Source organism: Suncus etruscus, chromosome 14 (assembly GCF_024139225.1).
Source record: "Suncus etruscus isolate mSunEtr1 chromosome 14, mSunEtr1.pri.cur, whole genome shotgun sequence".
In the NCBI taxonomy this organism is placed as follows: domain Eukaryota; kingdom Metazoa; phylum Chordata; class Mammalia; order Eulipotyphla; family Soricidae; genus Suncus; species Suncus etruscus.
In genome coordinates, this window is record NC_064861.1 from 3,683,394 (window position 1) to 3,702,673 (window position 19,280).

At 45.6% G+C, this 19,280-nt stretch overlaps 2 protein-coding genes across 2 annotated transcripts in view; one reads left to right on the forward strand and one right to left on the reverse strand.

Moving 5' to 3' along the window:
* Window positions 1-237: 237 nt before the first annotated feature.
* The window catches only part of PPA2 (inorganic pyrophosphatase 2), a 45,059-nt gene continuing 26,016 nt past the window's right edge, over window positions 238-19,280 (reverse strand). The window contains exons 8-13 of the mRNA XM_049786540.1: window positions 11,543-11,670; window positions 10,929-11,014; window positions 9,508-9,577; window positions 6,632-6,668; window positions 4,247-4,337; window positions 238-511 (exon numbers count right to left, since the gene is read on the reverse strand). Of these exons, the coding sequence (XP_049642497.1) occupies window positions 238-511; window positions 4,247-4,337; window positions 6,632-6,668; window positions 9,508-9,577; window positions 10,929-11,014; window positions 11,543-11,670 (686 nt within the window). The remainder of the gene's footprint in view (window positions 512-4,246; window positions 4,338-6,631; window positions 6,669-9,507; window positions 9,578-10,928; window positions 11,015-11,542; window positions 11,671-19,280) is intronic.
* On the forward strand, window positions 12,610-18,536 carry LOC126027137 (RNA-binding protein PNO1-like). Its single transcript, XM_049786112.1, is given in 5 exon segments — window positions 12,610-12,720; window positions 13,313-13,386; window positions 17,820-17,994; window positions 17,996-18,071; window positions 18,262-18,536. Coding segments are annotated over 5 exon segments (711 nt in total).

Genomic DNA, 19,280 nt, shown 5'->3' on the forward strand with positions numbered 1-19,280 from the left:
TCCTGGTAGGTTCAGGGGACCAAATGGAATACCAAGGATCAAATCCGGTCAGCCAAGTGCAAGGCAAATGCCCTTCTGCTGTGCTCTCGCTCCAGCTCCACTTCCCATTTCTAAGACACTGGAAGATGAAAGAATAACGTGGCACAAACCTCCTATAGCAAAGGAGAGGCTATACGCCCACCTAGTGTGAGGTCGTGGGTGGGGGGGGGACAACCACTCTAGGATGAGCCCTGAGTTTCATGGGAGACTGTCAAATCCAGATTCTTCTAACCCAAAGTTACTTTGCTGACAGGGCATTTTAGGGGATGTGCTGAAGACTATGGAGAAGAGGGGCAGAGTTCCTGAGGAAAACATCCGAGGAGTATTCTGGAAGAGCAGGGGGCTCTCAAACACCTCGAAAGAAGCACTGCTGCTCACTGCAGCATCTCCAAGGCAGGGGCTGTTTGGAAGGATGCAGGGTGCACTTTCCCTCCTCCTGCCCTGAGGCAGAAATCCTCCAATTCTATAAGCTCTGAAGGACAAGGGGACATCTTGGTCTTAGCCTGAATGCAGGAGATCAGATCTACACCCACATCCACCAGCCCCTGGCCATGGTTTTGTCTTAACAAGGATGTTAGGAAGCCAGAGCCCTTAGTTCAGGGTTCATGAAAATAACTCAAGAGCCAGCAGCTGGCTCGTGGCTCTAGGGATTCCCCTGTGTTGATGTCATGGCAGGTTGACTTGGACATGCCCCTTGGACAACGTCACTGTGATGACAGTTGGACCTGGACACATCCCCTGTCAAACCAGGTATGAAAAGAAAAAATTGGACAGTTGGAAAGGGGACCCAGGATAGTGACTAGAGCGGCGTTTGCCAGTCTGCAGGGGCCCAGAGATAAAGCACTGGAGAGATGCTGCCTGCTTTGTATGTATCCCTGTCTCTCTCTCCCCCTCCCTCTCTCCGCTCTCTCTCTCCCTTTCTATCTCTCTTTTCTCCCTCTCCTCCCCACCTCATTCCCCACGTGCACACACTCAAATTACTCCTGGCTCTGTGCTCAGGGATCACTTCTGGCAGGGCCCAGTGTACCATATGAGGGTCCTAGAGGTTGAACTTGGGTCAGCCACATGGCAGGCAAGCCCTCCCCATGGCATGTCTTCTTTGAAAATATGGCCTCTACTCTGGAATCAAGAGGTGTAAAGGTCAGCTTTAAATCTGGAGCTAGTAGGAGAAAGAGGTAGCTTTTTTTTGGGGGGGGTCACACCCAGTGATACTCAGGGGTTATTCCAGGCTATGCACTCAGAAACCGCTCCTAGCTTGGGGAGGCCATATGAGATGCCAGGGATCAAACCTCGGTCTGTCCTGGGTCAGCTGCGTTCAAGGCAAATGCCCTACCACTACGCCACCACTCTGGCCCCAAGCTTTTAACCTGGAAGCTATTACCCATAATTGCACTGAAGCCCAGAAAGGATTCACTCTGACTGAGAACTCTGGCCAAGTAGCTCAGGAGCCTAACAGTGAGCAGCCCTGGCTTATCTTGAAGAGAGAGAGTGCAAGAAGACCCAGGCCTTGGTAGTTCACATAGGCTCCAGTTTTTGCACTGGTGCTTGGAGAAAGCTCTGTAAACACTGAAATGCTGAAAATGCTAAAGTGAGGTGAGATCCATCCCAGAGAATTCCACTTTCTGGATGTCATTGACTCACTTGGAAAAAAAATACCAAGAACTAGCTGCTGCTTCAGAAACTGTCTGGGCTGTATTTGAATGGCACAGGGATCGGGGAGAAAGAGGTGCTGGGTCTGTGGTTCTACACAAAGAAGCATCCCTTCTCCACTCCACGTGTACGTATGTCCCCTGATTTCAAATCCAGCATGACTGCCTTGAGAGAAGAGCCAACCATCCCAACCACTCGAAGTTCAACTACAGCTGTTACTGTCTGGGTCTGTCCTTTCATCTATCACTAATGAGGCCTAGCCAAACACACCTTCTGACCTCTGATGCCCTTCACAGACACTATTCCACCTGCCCTTGCCCTGCTCCCTGCCCCCTCCTTGCTCTTGGTTCTCCCAGGAAGTGTGTATGTGTGTGGTGGGGGGAACGAAACAAACTCAACCTGCAAGGGGCTCTGATGGGGATCAAGCAGTCCACAGGGCCAAGAGGAAAAGGCACTAGATTCTGATACTTGCAACCCCACAGTCCAGAGTTCAGTTCTGGTTTGACATGTCCAAGTGGGCCTGAGCAGGCCACAGAACTTTCCAGAGCATCAGACTTAAGTGAGCAGCATCACTCTCCCCTCAGTAGTGGATGGACTTAGAAGAAATTAGGCTCAATATGAGACTGCCTGGCCCAGCCTGTGTAGGCCCAGTCTCACTCTCCAGCCTGCAACACGCATGCATACGCGCGTGCGCGCGCGCACACACACACACACACACACACACACACACACACACACACACACACACACACCAAAGAACCAAGAAGAGAAAAAGGTTTGAGGGTGTTTGCCTTATATGTAGCTGACCCAGGTTCAATCTCCAGCATTCCATAGGGTCCCCCAGCACTGCCAGAAGTAATTCCTGAGAGCAAAGTCAGGAGTAACACCTGAACATCACCTGGTGTGACCTCAGAACAAAGTAAAACAACAAAACAGTAACAGAGGAGCCTTCCTCACTGTAAGTAAGTTCACAAAGTTCACTAGTAAGAGTCAGACTGGTGGAAGGGAGTCTGGACCAATGACGGATTTCAAATCCTACAATATTCTCCACTAAACTCAACAACAGCATCACAAAACTCTTCCTCAAAGTGTCATTTCTACATTAACCAACAGGAAAAAAAATAAACAAAAACCACTGGGTTGCTATAGAGATAGAAATTAGAACTAGGCTCTAACTACAGAAACCTGACCATGACAACCGTGATTGTGAAGAGCTTTTACTGGGACCACAGAGAAAGACTTTGGGGTTAGACAACTTAGTATGCCCGGAGCCTATAGTTGGTTTGATGCCAGGATGCTTCATGGGGTAAGGTAAGGTCTCCTTGTTTTTAGGCCAAATGTTTTTCTTTTCTATTTTCCCTATATTTTGCTGTGCCTATGCAAACAAACAAGTAAATAAAAAAACCTGTCACGCACACCTTTTTTTATTGAATTTTTTAAATCTCTTATCTTTTATATTGGGGCTCCCACCTTTTTCATGGAATCCTGGGGCACAGATTACTTTATTTTACCATATACTCCCACATTTTCTAAAACCAAGTAGTCTCGGATGCATTAGCAGGGAAATAAATAAGGACAGAACTAAATATCCAAGCCAAAGTCAATGATAATAGAATCAAGGGATCTAAACTTTAACAATCTAAACTTAAAGGGGCCTGTTAAACTGAAAGGCTAGGGGGAAAAGGATGGTGGTATAGATGCACTCTGGGGGACCGGAGAGATAGCATGGAGGTAGGGCATTCGCCTTGCATGCAGAAGAACAGTGGTTCGAATCCCAGCATCCCATGTGGTCCCCTGAGCCTGCCAGGAGCGATTTCTGAGCAGAGCCAGAAGTAACTCCTGGGCGCTGCCAGGTGTGACAAAGAAAAAAGAAAGATGCACTTGGGGGCCAGTGGTGGAGGGAGATTGACACTGGGAGTGGGAAGGACCCTGACTCATTGTATATCTCAAGTTCAACTGTGAAGGATTCTGTTGGCCACGACTGTTTCAATAAAAGAAAATCAAAAGAAGATTTGAACTAGGGGCAGGAGCAATAGCACAGCTGTGAAGGCATTTGCCTTGCATGTGACCAATCTGGATTTGATCCCTGGCATTCCATATGGTCTTCCGAGCCTGCCAGGCGTAATTTCTGAGGTTTGGAACCAGGAGAAATCCCTGAGCACTGATGGTGTGCCCCCGCCAAAACAGAACTGACCAAATTCAATGTTTATTATTATCTTGTTATGGTAGTACATAAAAATTTTTTTTTTTTTTTGGTTTTTGGGCCACACCCTGTGCCGCTCAGGGGTTACTCCTGGCTATGCGCTCAGAAGTTGCTCCTGGCTTCTTGGGGGACCATATGGGACACCGGGGGATCGAACCGCGGTCCGTCCTAGGCTAGCGCAGGCAAGGCAGGCACCTTACCTCCAGCGCCACCGCCCGGCCCATAAAAATTTTCCATGCCAACAAATATCCAGAAAGATACTAATCAAAAAATTTCAATGTTTATTTACATTTTCCAAAACCCAAAAATTGGAGTTGAAAATGCAATTTGCATGGGAAGTCAGCCAATTCTCACGGGGTGCTGAACTCTGGGCCTTGGAGAAAAGCAGTCTTGGAATCGAGGAATCGAGGCAGGAATCGTTGCAAATAGGACTCCGAGCATTTCACTTTGTGCCAAGGAAGTGCCACACTTGCTCTGTGTTGGGAGGAGGGAGAGAAGGACAAGGCATCACATATACCTCAGGGACAAGCTGCTCTCTGCTCCCCAGAGCCTCCAAGACAGGCAGCAGCAGGCAGGGAGCCTAGGCACTGCCAGGTGTGGCCCCAGACAAACACACAACCTTAGTGCTCTGCAGGAGGCTTGAGCCAGGAGAGAGAATCCAGCCCAAGCCTCCTCAGAATTTTCAGAGCTTTCTCCTTTGCCTCCTGCATCACTAGTTTCCCCTAAGGAGTGAGGCATCCTTGGTTGCCTGGTAGTCATTATGCTATGAAGCCACATTATGCTATGACTTATATGGAATATATGTATATTATATATATTAGATATACATACACATACATATATATATGTATATCCATCCCACCCCATCTGTGTACTCACTCCTCTAAATACCCAGAGCCTGGCTCACAGCAAGTCTTTCTCCCACTTCCTCCTTGTCTGGATGTTCTCATAATGTTTTAGGTCAAAGCAAAGCATTGCAATGTTTTTTTTTTTTTTTTTTTTTTTTTTGGTTTTTGGGCCACACACGTTTGACGCTCAGGGGTTACTCCTGGCTATGTGCTCAGAAATCGCCCCTGGCTTGGGGGGACCATATGGGACGCCGGGGGATCGAACCGCGGTCCGTTCCTTGGTAGCGCTTACAAGGCAGACACCTTATCTCTAGCGCCACCTTCCCGACCCCTACATTGCAATGTTTTGAGGTACAAAATGATAAATACATGCACAGACTGGCATTTTGAAATCCTTTTTATCTCAGAACACTTTTCACTTGTTTCTCAAAAATGGCAACTCTTAAAAAGGCAATTTTAATTCTCTTCTACATGAGGTAAATTCTGATTTTAAGGTCTTTAGTTAAAATGCCAAATTCCCGGCATCCCATATGGTCCCCTGAACCTGCCAGGAGCGATTTCTGAGTGTAGAACCAGGAGTAACCTCTGAGCGCTGCCAGGTGTGACCCCCCCCCCCCAAAAAAAAAAGACAAATTCAGGGGCCGGAGTGGTGGCGTGGAGCTCTAAGGCCTTGCCAGTGCTAGCCTAGAATGGACCACGGTTCAATCCCCCAGCATCCTATATGGTCCCCCCAAGCCAGGAGCAATTTCTGAGCACATAGCCAGGAGCAACCCCTTAGTGTCACTGGGTGTGGCCCAAAAAACAAGCAAACAAACAAAAAAGACAAATTCATTATTAAAGAGAAATAAAGAAAATCTTCAGAGCTGGAGAGGTAGTACAGCAGGTAGGGCACTTGCCATGTGGCTGACTCAGATTTGATCCTTGACACCCCATGGGGTCCCACAAGGCTGTCAAGACTGATCCCTAAGCACAGAACAAGGAATAAACCCTTAGCACCACCAAGTGTTGTCCTACAACAAACAAAAACAGTGAAAACCCCCAAATTCACTTATTAAAATCTTTTTTTTTTTTTTTTGGTTTTTTGGACCACACCCGTTTGATGCTCAGGGGTTACTCCTGGCTAAGTGCTTAGAAACTGCCCCTGATTTGGGGGACCATATGGGACGCCGGGGGATTGAACCGTGGTCCTTCCTTGGTTAGCGCTTGCAAGGTAGACACCTTACCTCTAGCGCCACCTCGCCCGCCCCACATATTAAAATCTTGATTAAACTTGATAGTCTCTCGGCATTTCATCCAGAAAAGTCACTAATTTCTAGCCTAAATGTCATCAATGTACTTTTCATATGCTGACATAAGAAATCAGATATTAGGGGCCGGGAAGGTGGCGCTAGAGGTAAGGTGTCTGCCTTACAAGCGCTAGCCAAGGAACGGACTGCGGTTCGATCCCCCGGCGTCCCATATGGTCCCCCCAAGCCAGGGGCGGTTTCTGAGCACATAGCCAGGAGTAACCCCTGAGCGTCAAACGTGTGTGGCCCAAAAAAAAAAAAAAGAAATCAGATATTTCACCTGAAAGTATTGGACTAGTTATGAAAAGTGTCTGATCTATGTAACTTTTGGGGGGTCACATCCAGTAGCACTCGGGTTACTCGTGGCTCTGTGCTCAGAAATTGCCCCTGGCAGGCTTGGGGGACCGTATGGGATGCCAGGAATCGAACCAGGGTCCATCCTATGCTGGCCACGTGCAAGAAGCGGCCTTACCACCCAACCCCTGTGCTCCAGTCCCAGGTCAATGCAACTTTAAAAAAAATTTTTTTTTGCGGGGGTTGGGCGGTTATGGCTTCCAGGAGCATCAACAAAACTGTCTTCCAGCCCCTCAGGACCCACCACTTACCTTCTTTATCCGTCTCCTTGCTCCAGGAGGTAGGCACCTGAAACGTAAGAACAGAGTAACTGTGATAATGCATGTCTAGACATAGATATGTATCCAGAAGGGTTCCTCCTACAATGTTTGGAAAGAAACCAGACACAACATTGCTCATGGTAAACACACAAAGCAAGTATGTCTCTTGTGCTGTCATAGGAAAGAAAAACTGACCCTACACCAAAGCTAAGTCTGGTGCCGGCGAAGGCCCGAGGCATCACTCCTGGCAGTGCTTGGGGAACTATATGGGAAGATGGGAATGGAACCCAGCTTGGCTACATGCAAGGCAAATGTCCTTCCTGCTGTACTATTGCTCCAGCCACTCAACACATTTTCAAGGTAACTTATTTTTTTTTTTCTGGCTTCACCAGTGGTTTTTAGGGGTTACTCCTGGCTCAGCACTCAGGAATTACTCCTGGTCAGAAGACCATATGGAATGCCGAAGACATAACCAAGGTGGGCTGTGTACAAGGCAAATGCCCTCCCTCCCTGCTGGACTAACTCATTGGACCCTTAAAAGGCAGTTTCAAGAGGCCAGTGTTCTATTCCTGGAGTAGTCCTGCTCTTCTAAAATCCTACTGAATTGAGATTGCTCAGCATCTGTCCATATGCCTGGGGCAAGTGAAGACTCTAAATACATCTGGCCGTGTTTTTGTGTATTTCAGACCCATGATTTCTAGCACATGATTTCAGGGTGCTATTTTGTGAGTAAGTTTTAATGTGAATGGTCATTTGTCTTCAAACAAGCCTGGGACTGAGGGGCTGAAACAATAGTACAGGGGGAGGGCATTTGCCTCGAATGTGGTCAACCTGGGTTTGATCCCTGCATCCAATATGGTCTCCTGAGCCTGTCAGTTTTGACTTCTGCGCACACAGCCAGGAGCACCACCAGGTGTGGCCCCAGAACAAATACAAAATACTAGTCTATGGGGCCAGAGAGATAGCACCGCAGTAGGGCATTTGCCTTGCAAGCAGCCAAACCAGGACTGATGGTAGTTCGAATCCCAGCATTCCATGTAGTCCCCTGAGCCTGTCAGGCTGTCCCCTGGAGCATAGCCGGGTGTGACCCTCCCCCCACCAAAAAAAAAAAAAAAAAAAAAACTAGGACTAAGGCAGCTCAAGTGCCATAAGGTTGGTGGATGTGGTCAACATACTGAATTATTCTGAGCAGCCAACAAAACACCCACCTGTGACCTGGGTGGGTGTTCACGACAGGGCAAACCAGAGGCTGTTGGGGACAGACCCAGAGCCTGGTTCCAACCTCCCATGAGGTCCCAATGAGGGAAATGCAGACTGCTGTGACAACAGAGACTTTCACTATGACAGATGTGTCACCTCCCAGGCCACCTCTGCAGGTTCCCTCTGTGCACTCGACAGCACAGCCCTTCCTGTGAGAAAGCTCCCAGCTCCTCAGTTCTTAGGGTGCAAATGAGTCAGCAAACTGCACAATGACCTCTGAATATTGAGGTTTCCAAAGGTTAATGTGTCTCAGACCCAACTGTTTCCAGCGCAGGTTCTCAGCCTCTTTGGACCTGCTGCCCCCTGCTCAGAAAATCACTCCCAGAGCCCCCTAGAAATCGATATCAAACAGAAAGTATCCCCCAACTGCACATGAGGGAGATTCTGTTGCCTCCCTGTATCATTCCTGCAGCCCTACAGGTACATCATCCCCTGTGGGGAGCTCTCTGATCTAGGTCATATCCATGTATTCCAACTCTCATTTTTCCCAATTGGCAATTGGCAATTTTCCTACTATCTTAGAATAAAATTAAAAATAGGATCTTGGGCCCAGAGAGATAGCACAGCGGTGTTTGCCTTGCAAGCAGTCGATCCAGGACGTAAGGTGGTTGGTTCGAATCCTGGTGTCCCATATGGTCCCCCGTGCCTGCCAGGAGCTATTTCTGAGCAGATAGCCAGGAGTAACCCCTGAGCACTGCCAGGTGTGCTCCCCCCCCAAAATAAAATTAGGACTTCAGAGCATAACATTCATCTTAGAGTTAACTATAAGTAAAGTACGTATTATCTATTTATTTATTTATTTATTTATTTATTTATTTTTGGTTTTTGGGCAACACCTGGCAATGCTCAGGGATTACTCCTGGCTATCTGCTCAGAAATCGCTCCTGGCAGGCACGGGAGACCATATGGGACGCCAGGGATTCGAACCAACTACCTTAGGTCCTGGGTCGCCTGCTTGCAAGGCAAACGCCACTGTGCTATCTCTCCGGCCCCAAGTACGTATTATTTATAAAACCCAAACTAAACCATGGAAGGATTTAATGTGAGACTAGTAAAAGACAGAAGACTCAGACTAGATAAGGAGATTTTTCTTTGGGCCAGAGAGATCGTACAACAGGTAGGGCATTTGACTTGCATGCCACCGACCTGGGTTCAATCTGAGCACTGCCAAAGCGCAAAGCTAGGATTCAGGCCTGAGCGCTGCCGGGCATGTCACTCCCCCTAGAAGGGTCTTATTTATTTCCTTTTTTAAGATTCAGGTGAAATGATAGCAGGTTGCAACTGAGGGTATGGGCTATAGGCAGGGGCTAATGTGGAGCAGAGATAAAACATGTGTCCCACCCACAACCTTAGGACACGAAGCAGGATCACACATACAAACACATACCCACACACACACAGGTTCCACCTGTGACCGCAGGACATGGAGTAGACAGGAGAACAGATAACCTTTAGATGATTCAAGTGCTCAGAGCTCAAAAAAATCAATTAGAAGGTATGAAAGTTTAGGAATTTTTTGGTGCCTTTCCCTGGCGGACTTTTCAGGACCTGTGCTAGCCTTCCCCATGACTGGAAATTGCTGGATGCTGTGGGCACTTGTCTCTTACCGACTCCACGAAAGATCTTGCTTCCTCTTGAGTGCACAGGAAAGGGCTGTCACATACCTGCACATTGGTGCTAGGAGGAACAGAGAACTTCACTCATAATCAGGGAAAAAGGAAGCAATTGCAAGATCAAAACAAAACAAAAAAAACAAAACAAAACCAAAAAAGAACATCCTCAATCTCTAGTTACAGACTCTTGTTTGGCTGTAAAATTCCAAACGTTTTGATATGTTTGAATTTGTTTTGGCCACTGTGACTGCCTAAAATGCTTTCTCAAGTAGGACTATAAATGCCAAATGTCCTACAGTACTGTGCTCTTGGGATGAAAGCAGAGTAATGTTGAGGCCCTGAGAGACAGGGCAATGGGCTTGCCTTGCAATGTGGCTAATCTGGGTTTGAGCCTCAGAACCCCAAATAGTCCTTGAAGGGGTGTGAGGAGTGAACACTGAGTGCAGGGCCAGGAATAAGCCTTGAGCACTCCTGGGACTGGTCCCAAAAGAAAACAAACAGAACTTCCCACACACAAAAAAAAAATAAATAAATAAAGGGAAAAAAAAAGATTAAGGGGCCAGAGTGGACTCAAAGGGTTGGTCCTTGTGTTTGGCACAAGGGAAGTGCAGATTTACTCCCTAGAACCACAGGTCCCCCAAGCACTGCAGGACTGGGCCCCAAAACAGAAGCTTTGAGTATTATTATGTTAGACTCCTTAAAATCTATAGGGAATCCATATAGGAAAGTATCTCAGTCCCCCGCTAATGATTAGAAAAATACACTGAAACATCTTACAGTGAAAGAAATTGTGAGTCCTACATATATATTACTGTAGTTTGGTTACCAGAAACAATCGGATATTTTGCAGCTCCATTTGGATTAAAAGAATTGTAATGTTCTTATTGAAAACTGGTGTGATAATTATCACAGAAATAAAGTAACCGCATATGCGTTTTCCCACTGTTCTTCAATATATCACATATACTGAGATTAAAGGTGTTGACTTGACAGTTTCCCAACTGAAGTTGGACTCCTGTGAGAAACAGGACAATGCTGAGGACTTCGTATCTCACATTTTCCAGATAAGTGTTCTGTAAATAATTTCTACTTGGAAAAGATTATAGTTCTCTTTCATAAGTAAGATTTGAATAGTCCCACATAGTTGTCTAACACCAATCAATATGAAAATTCCACCACAAACTGTAGTACCTCAAATAAAAAATTCAATGAAATCAAATAACATTTCATCAAAAAGGCAAACACTTGGGGGCCGGAGCACGCAGGTGACCTGGAGAGAACCCATGTTCGATTCCTGGCATCCCATATGGTCCCCGGAGCCTGCCAGGAGCAATTTCTGAGTGCAGAGTCAGGAATAACCCCTGAGCACCACTGGGTGTGGCCCAACACCCCCCCCAAAAAAAGCAGACACTTACCAGTCAATATCTCCTCGGTCCTGCTTCCTCATCAGCAGGGCTTTCCAACACTCATGGGCCAAATCAATGACCTCAAGAGCAAAAGCCTAGTCATAGAGCAAAGGGAGAATCAGTTGCATACCATCTCGGACAGGTGGTCCCTGTCCCAGAAGGGCGACCCGAGCACGGCCCTGGGTGAGGCAACCTGGGCATACACTGGCACATATCTCGAGGGGCTGGCAGTGGACAAGTGGCAAGTTACTCAGATCTGTGTCTCCTTCTTGAGCTGTGCAGGAGAGCGAACCAAGGAAGCATGCACTGGGCCAGCCCTTTAAGTGAGAGCTAAGGGCCGAAAGGCGAAACCAAGACCCGCAGAGTTCACTGGGCAGGGGACCCGATCACAGCTGTCCCCAGACAGGGGATATTCCTGAGACATGGAGACACACTTATTTATCAGCCCAGCAGACCCACTGCCTCCATTTGGGGAAAAACATTACTTAATTATAAACAATATTTCTAGAAGTTAGTGAAAGGTATGTCTGTCCACCATACCATAAACAGATAGATATTCAGAAAGAATGCCCCAGAGTGAAAGGTGCACAGGTGCCCCAAGGTCTGTTTTTTTTTTTTTTTACCTTGTTTCTGAATTCTCCGTTGAAAGCAAACTTGTTTTCTGGCTTTCCATCTGGCACTTTATAATATCGAAACCAATCCAGTGTGGCTTCCAAGTAGCCAGGCTTGTGCTTCTTAACATCATCAATATCTACAAACAGGAAGCCACAGGCCTTTTGTTAGAGTCAAGACTGGGATCAGCTGGCAGTGACAGAATCGCAGCACAGGTGCAGGTGGGAGGGCCTCTGTCTGCCTGGTTCAAGGTATCCCGAACCCCTGGGTCTGCCTGGTTTGGAGTGCCTTCAACCACTGGGTCTGTCCGCTATGAGGTGTCCCAAACCCCAGCGCCAAAAATAAATTAATTAAAATGCTACCATGGGGCTGGAGAAACAGAATAGAGGTAGAGCACTTGTCTGGCAAACGGCTGCTGACCTAGGTCTGATCCCCAGCATCTCATATGGTCCCCCAAGCTGATCAGAAGTAACTCCCGAGTGCAGAGCCAAGACTAGCCCCTGAGCACCACTGAGTATGGCCCAAAGCAAACAAACAAAAATGTAAAATGAAATAAAATGCTCCAGTGATAAACATTTTATAAAGATTGATATCAAAATTTAAACTTTCGGAGAAGGGAAAATTATTTGTGACCTAAAAATTAGAGAATTAATACAGAAAACTCCAAGCAATTCCCATCTATCACAAAAATGTCATTATTCTCTCAGTTCCAAAGAAAAACAAGGAAACAACACGCAGAGAAATTTGCAGACAGGGAGATACAAATGACCAATAAATATATGAAATGAATGTTTCATCCCAACACCCAGCAAAAAAAAAAAAAAAAAGCCCACAAAAATTTAAAAAACAAGGTGCCATTTCTCATTTACCAGAAGGGCAGGAAGTATTTATTTTTCTATGCTATGCCCAGGAACATGAGTGGCTCGTCAGCTTCAGAGCCCTGAAAGGGGCATTTATTTCCTTTGTATAGCTCGGGGCAGAGCCTTTGGCTAACCTGGAAGATTTTCCCAAAGACCTTCCAAGGGAACAAAGTTCTTCCCAGGCTACGGGCCATGTGGTGCCCCAAAGGGCACTCAACATGGGCTGGCAGGCTGGAGTGGGGGAGACCCACACACTCACTTCTGTCTCTAACTCCTCACTGGACACAATTCAAACTCCCCACTACAATGCTGGGAGCAGAGAGGATGGGGTAAGGGCCAGGCTCTCATTCCAGTGTCCACTGCTCTGACCCCACCATGCAGGAAATGCTGCCTTCCCTGGGGTGCTTTTATTCTAAAACAAACAAACAAACAACAACAAAAACCCAGGGACCTGAAGATCACATCCATCTCTCAGATGCTATAATTTATTGTTTTTGTTTTGAGGCCACACCCAGTGGTGCTCAGTGGTCACTCCTGGCTCTGCACTCAGAAATCACTCCAGGCAGGGTCGGGGGACCATATGGTATGCCCAGGTCTGCCACTAGCAACACAAATGCCCTACCAACTGTGTTATCACTCTAACCCCTCCCAGCTGTTCTTTAAACACAGACAAAGGTTTTGGCTTCAGGCAAGTGCTCATTCATCTGAGCGGGGGAAGGAGGAGGAAGATGGGACTCTCCAGAGGGAGAACAGCCTGTCTCAATCTGCTAAAATTGGAGCAAATACACATCCCTTAAAGCCCTGCACCCCAGGATGCACCCAGTTTCCCATCCTATTCCTTCCATCAAGGACAAGAGCCCGCCCTTTCCTTCCTGCTCCCTTCATAGCCCGCTCTTTCCCCAAACTGCTCCCGGGTGCTAGTGCCACGGACACACGTGGAAATGTGAGCCCTGCAGGAAAGCGGAGCACACAGGAAAGGGCTCCAGCTACCGCTGGTGAGCACAAAGAAGAACCTGGAAAGAGCCCTGTGGGGAGCCTAGCTAATGAAACCTAGAACATAGGACACCTCAGTAATTCTAATCTGGTCACCCACGTGACCAAAGGCGCCCATGCCTTGAGAACAAAGGAAATAGACAAATACTAAAGTAATTCAAAGCAGCTTAATACATCCAGCCAGAAAGAAAAATATAGAGCCACTTGTCTTTGTGTTAGCAAAAGGTTACTAGGATTACAGCTGATGTTTTATTTGTGCTTGCTGAGTGGAATTTGTGGGACTCTGTTTGGATCTTGTGTTTTCTATATAAACTCTCTTAGTATAAACATGTGCTCAGGTCTACCTCTTTGCCCCTCCCTATTACCTGCCCCCAGCTTATGCTAATGAGTGCTCACAGTTGTAATTGGTGGAAAACTTGTAACACCCTCTGACGTATTTCAGCCCTTAAAAGCTGATTCCCCCCAACAATAAATTCTTTTTTGAACAGCATGCGTTGTCTTGAGGGCCCTTCTTACTAATTTCTCTAGTTCTTCTTTACAGGTCGGTTCTGCTCGAGTGAACCCACTAATAACTAGCAACCTTCATTTCCTCACCCCCGAGGGTCGGGGGGGTCTCCCACAGGAGGTTGCAGAGCCCCAAGACTTGTTACAAAGCAAAGCATGCTCGTTCTCGGCAAATTCTTCTCCGAAGTTTGGACTGGGAGCACAGACAGAATAAAGCAGATAAATAAATGAATACATAATAAATAAATAAATAAATAATAAACCTTTTTTTTCTTTGTTTGTTTGGGGGCCACACTCAGTGGTGCTCAGGATTTACTCCTGGCTCTGTGCTCGGGTTATTCTTAGTGGTGTTTGGGGGAAACATACGAAACGGCTACATGCAAAGCAAATGCCCTACCCCCTCCGCCATTGCTCCAGCCCAAAATTTATAAACTTTTAAGTGGAATCACCCTTACATACACAGTTACAAAGTTGTTCATGATTGAGTTTCAGTCATATGATGTTCTAACACCCGTTCCACACTGCACATTTCTGGCCACCGCTGTCAGTTTTCCTCCTGCCATCCCCCACCACGTCAGACAATTCATTCTTTCTCTCTGTCTCTCTTACACACACAAACTACATACTAGCTAACCTCAAGTTCTTGCAAGTGCATCCATATTGCCAAGAAATCTCTCCTGATTCCTCAGAAAACTGTCCCCATCATCACTAACTTTGAGGATAATTAGTTATTGCTAAGTTAAAGGAATGTAATAAATGCCTGAAAAATATCTAAAGCACACACTGATTAATAAAATCACAGGTGTTCAGTGGAGAGAATTTGAGTAAATAAGTTACAGAGTAATGTTTGCGACAGTGATGTTTGTGCTAAACCTGAGTGACGTTTTCAAGTGTAATGCGTTTTTGCAGGTAAAATATATTTAAATTAATTTTTAAAATAAATTAATAAATCATATAAATAAATGAAAAGGCAATTAAAATTAATATTACATATTAAAATATATAATATTTGCGGATGAAAATATTTTGCTCACAGCACTCTTAGCCCCAGAAACAGCCTGTGAGAAAAGTGATATGCTAATTAGGGAAGCTCCTGGGTTTAAGGGGAAATGCCCAGAGTAGACAAGTGTGAGTGAATGATAATACACAAGAGGGACACCACAGGCTGTCCTTCCAGGCCGCTGGACTTTACAGAAAACACTCAAGTGATGGGCGTAACCAATAACTTTCAGTGATTTCCTGTAGGGTCAGGCTGCCACCAATTTGGCAGGGTACCACAGGGGAGAGAGGAGGTGCAGACAGGACACAATGTTGAACTGACAGAGGACTGAAACCACCTCAACCCAACCCCAGTTCCTGTCAGAGTGTTGCTGCTCCAAACACAACGGAAAAGACCACCAAGTCACCAGGATCTGCCACCAATCTCAGCTCCCTCGCTGAGCCCCAGAAGTGAAGGACCCTTCCAGAGATATCACATCACAGTGAGACAACTGGTGAGTGGGACCATGTCATAAAGTACTCAACTTAGGATTTAGATCGCGTAGGATCAAGTACCAAATAATAAAGATGTGATTAGAATGATATAATCTGTCTGATCATTGTGTCTGCACTCATCGCCAATTCTATCTAGGAATTCCTCCCAAAAAGGAATAAAAAAATAATGACTGGAAATATTTGCTATATATAAAAACATAATATATGTATTATAAATATATATATATATATAAATAATGCCTAGAAATATTTGCTAGGACAACCAAAACTTGACAGGTGTCATGTACCTTATGGATCACTTTATGCTGTTTGAGAGCAGCAGCTCTGAGAAGTCTTACTGATGACTTAGCTGTGGTCAGAGAACTAAGACGGAGCAAAGGTTTTCAGAATTTAGGCCTCTCCAGACTCCTCACTGTATCAGAGGACGCCACAGAAAAGTCAAGACCTGGATGAGGTTCAGAAAGAGCCATGGGCTGTACTTAACCTAGCAGGGGAGATTCCTTGATCAAGAAAGAGCCCTGGGTTCCCCAGTAATTGAAGCCTCTCAATGACAGCACCGCCCACCAGATTTCAGGGGCGCCTCCTAATGAAGTCAGAGTAACAAAAAGCCACAGAGGCGCCTTGTACCCGAGACTTCACTCATCTCTACTGGCTTTACCCCATTGAAACAAACAAACAAAAATTTAACATATCTCTACAGCCAACAACTGCTACAAGACAACAGATGCCAGTTTCATTTCTTTAAGACCAGCCAAGAGAGACTCTGCAGTTGGGATCCTTTGCTGGGGGTGCCCAGCCTCCCCCTTGACTGCACAAACACCTGCACAAACTCGGGAAGCGTGGGTAAAACAGGGCAGTTAATTTAACCAAATGACACAGGACCCAGCACTTGGGTTTTAAAAGGCTCTGAACCTGGTTATTTCACAGCCCAGCACTATTCCCCCTAATGGCCCAGGCACTCTCGGGTAGCAATTTAGGTGCCCAAGAAGCCTGATTAACTCTTTCAGGCCATTACAGGGCCATTACAAGCATTAGGGCTTGGAACCTAATTATGGTCCATTAAGTGGTCTCAGGTGCACTCCAAGTGTTAATGAGCCAGCCCAAGTGACCCATTTTCTACCAGGGAACACAGGTCATTTGTTTCCAAATGTGATTCTAACTTGTATTTTTCTTTCAGATTTTCAACAACCACTCAAGTTGTAGAGATCAAATCTAAAAGATATTAACTAGTATTAAAATAATACTAATAGGGTCAGTAACCAGGGGTGTGTGTGTGTGTGTGTGTGTGTGTGTGTGTGTGTGCGTGTGTGCTTTAATTTCCAGTTGAGACATGTTTCCTGGTGCAATGGCTAGTTTTATTTCAATTACATCAAAGTTTACAACTCCAAGAATCAGACAGGATTTTATAGTCAACTGAGGTCTACATCCACGTCACCAGCCTCAAAGACGTTATTTCCTATCAAACAAAACAATGTGATACTTCCTTGCAGAATCAGAGTAGTTTGAAAGCTTCCCGGTTAACACAGGAAATAGCATTAATAAACAGGCAAGGAAAGTGCTTATAAATTAAAACAGACGTCTTTACTTTGAAGGAAAAAAAAAAAGAATAAACTGACTAAAATAATATCCTTTTTTGTCTTGAAGTAATTTTTAAAAAGTAATTTTTAATGGAAATTTCAAATTGCAATAAAAATGTGGACAAAAAAATTTTGGTTTGAATTCTCTATAAATTTCTGTTATATACAAACTCAGAAATGAACAGAATGAGGGGCTGGAGAGAGCATGGAGGTAAGGTGTTTGCCTTTCATGCAGAAGGTCATTGGTTCAAATCCCGGCGTCCTATGTGGTCCCCTGTGCCTGCCAGAGGCTATTTCTGAGCAGATAGCCAGGAGTAACCTCTGAGCATCACGGGTGTGGCCCAAAAACCAAAAACCAAAAAAAATAAAATAATAAAATAAAATAAAATAAAATAAATGAACAGAATGAAAAAATAAATTCTGGCCAGCTACCATCATCCACTGTCTGAGTAGAAATGGCAAGTGTATACAATGGATCTTTAACCCTTCATAAACACATTCTCTCCTCTGCACCAGTAATCTCCAGGTAGATGCACTAGTCCTGGGAAGCCCTGCCCTGGGCAGGAAGGCACCAAGCAGAGATTAGCATCGGAGATTTTTCTAGTGCCTGAATGCTCAGACAGGCCATTTGGCCCTTTTATTTCCTGTGAGATGAAAAAAAAAAATTGAAATTCAAAATGGAGGAACCCGAGTAATAGCACAGCAGTAGGATGTTTGCCTTGCATGCTGCTGACTTGGGACGGGCCCAGGTTCCATGCCTGGGACCCCAGATGGTCTCGAGCCTGCCATGGCCAATTTCTGGCACAGAGCCAGGAGTAACCCCTGAGCGCCGCTGGGTGTGGCCTTCCAAAAATAACCAGTGGAGAAAAAAAAGAGAACTGGATGAAGATTTTTACTTCATGGATAAAGACTGTAGAACACTTGGGACTTCAGATATGCTTTAACTTGAAATCAAGGAATGTAGAAATCAGGACATGTGAAGAAACCAAAGATGTTCGTGGACTGACCAAAGCTGCTGACTTTGTGAAAGCCTTTGTGAATCCTCCGGTTTCCGTTGGAGGATGCTCTTGCCCTTATTGGGCTGGATGACCTCTTCCTAGAGGCTTTGATGGGCCCGGAGAGATAGCACAGCGGCGTTTGCCTTGCAAGCAACCGATCCAGGACCAAAGGTGGTTGGTTCGAATCCCGGTGTCCCATAGGGTCCCCCGTGCCTGCCAGGAGCTATTTCTGAGCAGACAGCCAGGAGTCACCCCTGGGCACCGCCGGGTGTGGCCCAGAAAACCAAAAAAAAAAAAAAAAAAGAAATTACTGATGTGAAGTCCCTTAAGGGACACCACCTATCTCGAGCTATTGGAAGAATTGCTGGCAAAAGAGGAAAAACAAAATTTACCATAGAGAATGTGACCTGGACGCAGATTGTTTTAGCTGATGTGAAAGTTCACATCCGTGGCTCTTTCCGAAACATCAAGATGGCAAGAACTGCCATTTGCAACCTCATCCTGGGAGATCCTCCTTCAAACGTCTATGGCAACATTCGAGCTGTGGTTAGTAGAGCAGCAGATCAGTTCTGGTTGTGAAGGAGAGATCTTTTTATCTTGTTTGGGGACTCCAGAGAAAAAGACCATATCCCCGAGAAGTGGGCACAAGAAACAACATGGAGAATTTTTCAGTCACTTTAAGCCTTGCCTTGTTTCTTCCCTTCTATGCCAAGCAAGAACATAAAGGAAGGGGACACAAGTATCTACTAGGATTCAGTAGGGTCATTTAAATCTCAACATTCAGTTGACATACTGATCATTTTAAATATGTATCAGATTTGCATACTTTATCATTCTCGGTTGGAAACTTAAAGAGCTTAAACAGTCCTATATGAATTTGTAAGTTTTTAATTTATAAATTCACTTAAAACATTTTTTGTTTTTGTTTTTGTTTTTGGGCCACACCCGGTGGTGCTCAGGGGTTACTCCTGGCTATCTGCTCAGAAATAGCTCCTGGCAGGCACGGGGACCATATGGGATGCCGGGATTCAAACCAACCACCTTAGGTCCTGGATCAGCTGCTTGCAAGGCAAATGTCGCTGTGCTATCTCTCCGGCCCCTCACTTAAAACATTTTTAGACACATTTCTTCTAGGAGTTGTAATTAAAAAGTATCTCAGAAAACTAATCTGACTTGGCATCCTAAATTCTGGGTAGTCTGCAAATGCTTTAAAGTCAGATCATGTACTGCCTGCATATATACTCTAAACCAAGAAGAATTAGTGTCTGTCTCCAAAAACAGTATTATTCATTGCAACCCTTAGCACAAAAGCTAGGATATAGA